Here is a 7352-nt window from a genome sequence, read left to right on the forward strand (position 1 = left end):
TGTATGTATTGGTGTGGTGTGTCAATAGGTTGCCTTATTTTCATACCAAGAAAGATGGAACAATACACTTTTTACAGTTTTAATTTTTCACTATCATTATTTTTATTATTTGCATTATTAGTCATATTCATAATTACATATTGTTACCATACTTTCTCACTTTTTCTTCACTAATTTTTTGCAGCACTAATAAAGACTTGAGGGGAAGGAGGATTACACACACTTTAGTAATAGCCCTTTTCTGTGGTCTGTAGTTCTTTTGCTCTATGGTTCTTTGGTTCTGTGAGTCAATGATTGGTATTATAAGACAGTTTCGCATCTCACAGCATATATTTCTAAAGGTCAAAGAGGGGGTCAGTCGGGTTCTAATGAGTGTTTCTTCAGGTTCACGGTACAGAAGAAGGGTCAAGCTACCACCAGGGTCATAAAACTACCCCTGGAAATGCCCACAACTCCTACGAAAGTCTTGTCTAATATGCGCTCCTGGACGACGAAATGTCTTTTAATACGACTCAATAACATCAATATATCTTCATTCACTCTTAACACCCAGACACAATAGGATAGACTTCAGTAATATCCCTTAATAATAACCTTCTGTGGTCTGTGGTTCTGTTGCTCTTCATTCACTCTTAACACCCAGACACAGTAGGATAGACTTCAGTAATATCCTTTAATAATAACCTTCTGTGGTCCTTGGCTCTGTTGCTGTATAGTTCTTTGGTTCTGTGAGTCAATAACATCAATATATCTTCATTCACTCTTAACACCCAGACACAATAGGACAGACTTCAGTAATATCCTTTAATAATAACCTTCTGTGGTCTGTGGTTCTGTTGCTCTATAGTTCTTTGGTTCTGTGAGTCAATAACATCAATATATCTTCATTCACTCTTAACACCCAGACACAATAGGATAGACTTCAGTAATATCCTTCAATAATAGCCTTTTCTGTGGTCTGTGGTTCTGTTGCTCTATAGTTCTTTGGTTCTGTGAGTCAGTAACATCAATATATCTTCATTCACTCTTAACACACAGACACAGTAGGATAGACTTCAGTAATATCCTTTAGTAATAGTCTTGTTCTATGCTCTATGGTTATATGACTGTGGTTTGTCTCGGCAGGATCCAATGTGGCGGTACCTCCCTCTACGACACAGTGCTGCGGCTGGTGGGGCTCGGACGGGACTTCAGCAGCCCTCGTGTCAGTGCTGTGGGGAGCCTCTTCCTGGCACTGCGCCGCGGGGAGGTGAGGGCCATCATAGGGAGCAATGTTACTTGGTCATATATATAGATTGTACTGAGAACATTGCATTTATTGGTTTCACACTCAAAAACTGTCATTGAAGTTATTGTTAAAAGCATTGATTAGCCTTATTGATGTTGATTATTGATGCACTGATGTAAAATACTCTCATCACCTCCATAATCACACCAGACAGTCAAAACAAACAATCAAGTGAAAGAAAGCAGAAAATGAAAAATAAAACCCAAACTGTCCCCTTGCAGTGCTTCAGTTATACCTAAAAGAGCAAAAAGTGGAAACATTTAAGACTTTTTCACTGTAATACATATCCGTGACCTCCCCAAATATCATACCAAACCTTAAAAGAAAAGAAAAGAAAACTTGTCCCCCAGCAGTTCTTTAGTTAAATCATAAGAAATTAAATAAGAAAACAGCAAAGATAAATTCACTATAATACAAACTCTTCACCTACCGCAAGATCACACCAAACACTCAAAAACAAAACAAAAACAGACAAAATATTAAAAAGAAAACAGAAAACAAATATAAAACAAACAAAAAATTAGAAAAACGGAAACAAAACAAACAGAAAACAAAATATTAAAAAAACAAAACATACAAAACAAACAAAATATTAAGAAAAAAACAGAAAACAAATATAAAACAAACAAAAAATTAGAAAAACGGAAACAAAACAAACAAAAAACAAAACATTAAAAAAAACAAAACATACAAAACAAACAAAATATTAAGAAAAAAACACAAAACAAATACAAAACATACAAAAAATGGAGAAGCAAAACAAACAAAAAAAATGAAAAAAAAAAAGTTATAAAAGAAAAATGAACAAAAAAATAGACGAAAAAAATAAAACAAAATAAAATAAAATAAAAAACCCACCCTGTCTCCCTTGCAGTGCTTCAGTCTGTTGGGTCTGAACGGTGCCGGCAAGACCACCACCTTCCGCTGCCTGACGGGGGACCTGCGGCCGTCGAGGGGGCAGATCCTGGTGAACGGACTGCTGCTGGAGGAGGCGCTGGAGCTGCCCCGCCCCATCCTCAGCTACTGCCCCCAGAGCCACGCCCTCGACCCCAACCTCACCCCCAAGGAAGTGCTCACCAACATGGCCAGGATCAGGGGCGCCACGGGACCAAGGACGGCAAAGGTGGGCAGCTTAGGGTCCTTTTTTATTTATCTTATTTATTTATTTATTTAATTCTTGTTTTGTTGTTTGATTTCTTATTTTTGTTTCATCTTTCTTTTCCCTTTCTTTCCTTTTTTCTTTTCTTATTTTTATTTTATTTCTATCTTTCTTTCCTTTGTTTTTTTCCTTATTTCTATATAGCTTTTGCATAGGGTGTGGGTAGCTATTTCCATGGGTAGTTTTATGAGCCTAGTGACAGCTAACAAGGTTTCTGCATTTCTTCCATTTCCTCTTACTCCTCTTCTAAACCTCTTAATCCTCTTCCATTTCCTCTTACTCCTCTTCTGAACCTCTTAATCCTCTTCCATTTCCTCTTACTCCTCTTCTGAACCTCTTAATCCTCTTCCATTTCCTCTTACTCCTCTTTTAAACCTCTTAATCCTCTTCCATTTCCTCTTAATCCTCTTCTAAACTTCTTAATCCTCTTCCATTTCCTCTTAATCCTCTTCCATTTCCTCTTACTCCTCTTCTGAACCTCTTAATCCTCTTCCATTTCCTCTTACCTCTCTGAACCTCTTAATCCTCTTCCATTTCCTCTTACTCCTCTTCTGAACCTCTTAATCCTCTTCCATTTCCTCTTACTCCTCTTTTAAACCTCTTAATCCTCTTCCATTTCCTCTTACTCCTCTTTTAAACCTCTTAATCCTCTTCCATTTCCTCTTAATCCTCTTCTAAACTTCTTAATCCTCTTCCATTTCCTCTTAATCCTCTTCCATTTCCTCTTACTCCTCTTCTGAACCTCTTAATCCTCTTCCATTTCCTCTTACTCCTCTTCGGAACCTCTTAATCCTCTTCCATTTCCTCTTACTCCTCTTCTGAACCTCTTAATCCTCTTCCATTTCCTCTTACTCCTCTTTTAAACCTCTTAATCCTCTTCCATTTCCTCTTACTCCTCTTCTGAACCTCTTAATCCTCTTCCATTTCCTCTTACCCCTCTTCTAAACCTCTTAATCCTCTTCCATTTCCTCTTACTCCTCTTCTGAACCTCTTAATCCTCTTCCATTTCCTCTTACTCCTCTTCTAAACCTCTTAATCCTCTTCCATTTCCTCTTACTCCTCTTCTAAACCCCTTAATCCTCCTCCATTTCCTCTTACTCCTCTTCTAAACCCCTTAATCCTCTTCCATTTCCTCTTAATCCTCTTCCATTTCCTCTTAATCCTCTTCCATTTCCTCTTAATCCTCTTCCATTTCCTCTTACTCCTCTTCTAAACCTCTTAAGAGAAAATAGAAGAGGAATAAGAGGAATTTAGAGGAGGATTGAGAGGCTTAGAAGAGGATTAATCTTCTTCCATTTCCTCTTGACGCTTTCCATACTGTGACGCCGACATCTACGTTATGGATGGAAAGAGTTAAAGGCCTTGGGAACTATTTGTTGTGAGAGCCAAAAGCATCCGAGAATACCCAACACATATTGCTCTTCCCGTCAGGTGGTGGACCAGGCCATCAAGCAGCTGGGTCTGAGCGCCGAGGTCAACACCTATGTACGTCACCTGTCCGGGGGTAACAAGAGGAAACTGTCAGTGGCCGTGTCGCTGCTCGGAAACCCTCTCCTCGTGCTGATGGATGAGCCTACGACGTGAGTGTGTGTGTGGGAGAGAGAGAGAGAGAGAGAGAGAGATTAATACCACTATCACCACTTCTTCATCCAAACCCATCATCTCCTTCTCCACACTAACATTAACTCATCTTTTCCTCATTCTCAAACAACAACACCATATATACTCCATTCCCCATCACCACCATCATCACCACCCCCCTTCATGCCTCTCCCCTCGTCCCCCTCACAGCGGCATGGACCCCTCGTCGCGGCGGCTGGTGTGGCAGGCGATACAGAGCGTGCCGCAGGACGGGCGCTCGGTGCTCCTCACGTCACACTCCATGGACGAGGTGAACCAGCTCTCACACCGCCTGGCCATCATGGTGAACGGACACCTTGTCTGCCTCGGTTCACCCCACTACCTCAAGTACAGGTGAGGGAGGGAGAGAGGGGAGAGTGGGAGGGGTAGGGAGGGAGAGAAGAGAAGGGATTTGGAGAGAGAGGGATTGGGGGAGGAGAGAAGAAAGGGATTGAGAGAGGAGGGAGGAGGATTGGGCGAGGAGAGACAGGGATTAGAAGAGGAGGGGAAGGGATTGGGAGAGGAGAGACAGGGATTAGGAGAGGAGAGAGAGCGATTGGTTAAGGAGAGAAAAGGATTTGGAGAGAGAGAGAGAGAGAGAGAGAGAGAGAGAGAGAGAGAGAGAGAGAGAGAGAGAATGATAGAAGAGAGGTGATTTCAGATAAAGGAAGGGAGATACATGGAAAGAGAAACAGAGAGAAAGGATTGAATCGCATCAGTATCACATCAAGAAAGGGAGACACATGCAGAGAGAGAGAGAGAGAGAGAGAGAGAGAGAGAGAGAGAGAGAGAGAGAGTCCATAATCATACAAAAAATACAGAAATACCTCCTTCAGTATACACCTCTATTGTTTTCATCGTCATAGGAGGAAGGTGCAGGGCTGAAACCATTATAAAAAGTAAACAAAAACAATCAGAAAAAAAAATTACACACACACACACACACACACACTGATCAACCCTAACCAACCATCTATCGTTCCGTCTCGTCTTTTTCCATCAGGCTCGGAGACAAGTACACAGTGAGGCTTAAGACCAAGGACATTGAGGACATGACTTATGTGGTCGACTACCTCAGGAGCCAGCTGAAGGAGGTGCTGCTGAAGGTACGCTGGTGGTGGTGGTGGTGGAGATGGTTATGAAAATGGTATTGATATTGGTGGAGGTGGTGATGAAGGTACGCTGGTGGTGGTGGTGGTGGAGATGGTTATGAAAATGGTATTGATATTGGTGGAGGTGGTGATGAAGAGGGTATTCAATCAATCAGTCAGTCAGTCACTCAGTCAACCAATCAATCATTCCACCCCCTCAGGAGCAGCATCACTTGAGCCTGGTGGTGGAGGTGAGCCGCCAGCTTCCCCTGCGGCTCATCTTCGACACACTCAACGGGGCCAAGGCGCTGGGAGTCACGGAGTACGACGTCTCGCAGACCACGCTGAACGAGGTAAGAGCCAGAGAGAGAGAGAGAGAGAGAGGGAGAGATTGTTACCATTATTATAAGAGATGAACCTAACCTATCGTAACCTATAGGGTCATATTAAAAGACATATCGCCCACAAGGAACACATAATTGAAGAGGCTTTCGTAGGAGTTGTGAGCATTTCCAGGGGTAGTTTTATGACCCTGGTGGTAGTTTGACCCTTCTTCTGTGCCATGAACCTTAAAAAAACTCATGAAAAACACAGATTGATCCCTCTTTGACCTTTAGAAATAGTTGATGTGAGAAGCGATGGTGTCTTAAAATATGGCCCATAGCGTCTTCCATGTTGCGTAACCCGTTTCTGGGTCATGATCTGTAGAGTCCCTCGATAGATAGTCCCAACAACCTAAGATTTGGACGCCATTATTGGCCCTGTTTTCGCCGAGAGAGCGTGTGCTAGCGTTTGAAGAGCACAGCGAAAACACGGCCAATAATGGCATCCAAATCTTAGGTTGTCGGGACTCTATAAGGGACTCTACAGATCACAACCCAGAAACTGGTTACGCTAAATGGAAGATGCTATTACTAGGAGAGAGGGAGGAGTGTGAATACTCTTAAGGTGGAGAAAAGGGATAGAATAGATGCAGTTTGAAATAAAAGAAGGGAAATGCAGCAAAAAAAGGGGATATTTGGTTGTGTATAAGATAATATTACATGGAGGTAGAATTGGTGGAGTTGACACGACCCGCTGATCCCATTCATTGAGGTGAAGCCGATGAACTGTCAAATTTACGGCCAAAAGATGGGGGTGGGCGAGCCTGGCCGAGCCCATTAAGAGAGCCTGACCTGACAACACCTGACACTTGGCCGTAAAAATGACAGCTCAGGCGGATTCACTTAAGTGGGTTGATGTTGACTCCACCAATTCTACCTCCATGTATTAGTAGTGTAGTAGTAATAGCAGTTGTTGTAGTAGTAGTAGTATTTGTAGTAGTCACTGGTGGTCACTTTTGAGGGGTCGGTGTAAGTCAGGTGTTAGTCTGACGGTTAAAAAAAAAATCAAGTGTTAGTCAGACATCCATTCCTTTTCCTTGCGTACCCAAACACACCCCTCGCAACACATCCCACAACACTCAACTGACCCTCCACATAGGTGTTCCGGGTGCTGACCTCACACCAGGGGGACGGCCAGACTCCCCTGCACCCCCAGCGAGCCACCCAGGACCAGGACATTCACCCGCCACTCATCCCGCACCTCAACCGTGGCAGCGGAAAGAAGCCCCCACAAAACACATTCCAGCACCCCTCCGTTCTCGCCCCGGTGGAGTGCGCCAACCCCAAGGATCCTTATGGGGACTTCGGGGGTATGCCGGGGAAAAAGGGGAGGGGCGGGTCGCTAGCCTCGGACAGCGGCTCGGCCAATGACAGCCCAGAGGAGGAGTGGACGCATTTCTAGGTTCTCGTCGTCCGCTGGCTTGTGACGATGCTGTGTTAGGTTGTTGTAATGTTGAGTATCGGTGTTTTGTAGGCTCTTATCTCTCTCTCTCTCTCTCTCTCTCTCTCTCTCTCTCTCTCTCTCTCTGTTCACCCCTTTTTAACTTTTCTACTTTGATCTTTTTTTGTTTTCCTTTTCTTTCTTTTTTTCTTTCTTTTTCCTTCTTTCTTTAATCAATATCTTTGCTTACTTTTTTCCTTTCTCTTTTTTTCTTCTTATTCCTTTATTCGCTTTCAGGTTACCATTTTTCACGCTCTCTCTCTCTCTCAATGTCTATATAATAATTTGCATTTTATATCTACCTTTTTTTTTCATTTTCCCTTTCTCTTTAATCCTATCTTTCTTCCTTTAATGTTTTCTTTACCCTCCT

At 42.8% G+C, this 7352-nt stretch overlaps 1 protein-coding gene across 7 annotated transcripts in view; it reads left to right on the top strand.

Annotated features, from left to right (window-relative positions):
* LOC126986309 (uncharacterized) overlaps positions 1–7091 on the top strand; it is a 145956-nt gene extending 138865 nt beyond the window's left edge. For 5 of the 7 annotated variants that reach the window (XM_050842292.1, XM_050842293.1, XM_050842288.1 and 2 more), the window contains 7 exons: positions 1126–1249; positions 2163–2411; positions 3879–4027; positions 4239–4421; positions 5071–5173; positions 5380–5511; positions 6641–7090. In XM_050842292.1, the coding sequence (XP_050698249.1) occupies positions 1126–1249; positions 2163–2411; positions 3879–4027; positions 4239–4421; positions 5071–5173; positions 5380–5511; positions 6641–6943 (1243 nt within the window). In that variant the 3' untranslated portion in view covers positions 6944–7090. Of the gene's footprint in view, positions 1–1125; positions 1250–2162; positions 2412–3878; positions 4028–4238; positions 4422–5070; positions 5174–5379; positions 5512–6640 lie in introns of all 7 variants that reach the window. The other 2 variants (XM_050842287.1, XM_050842289.1) reach the window with 1 other exon arrangement.
* The last annotated feature ends 261 nt before the right edge of the window (positions 7092–7352 follow it).

Source organism: Eriocheir sinensis, chromosome 61 (assembly GCF_024679095.1).
Source record: "Eriocheir sinensis breed Jianghai 21 chromosome 61, ASM2467909v1, whole genome shotgun sequence".
Taxonomy (NCBI): Eukaryota; Metazoa; Arthropoda; class Malacostraca; order Decapoda; family Varunidae; genus Eriocheir; species Eriocheir sinensis.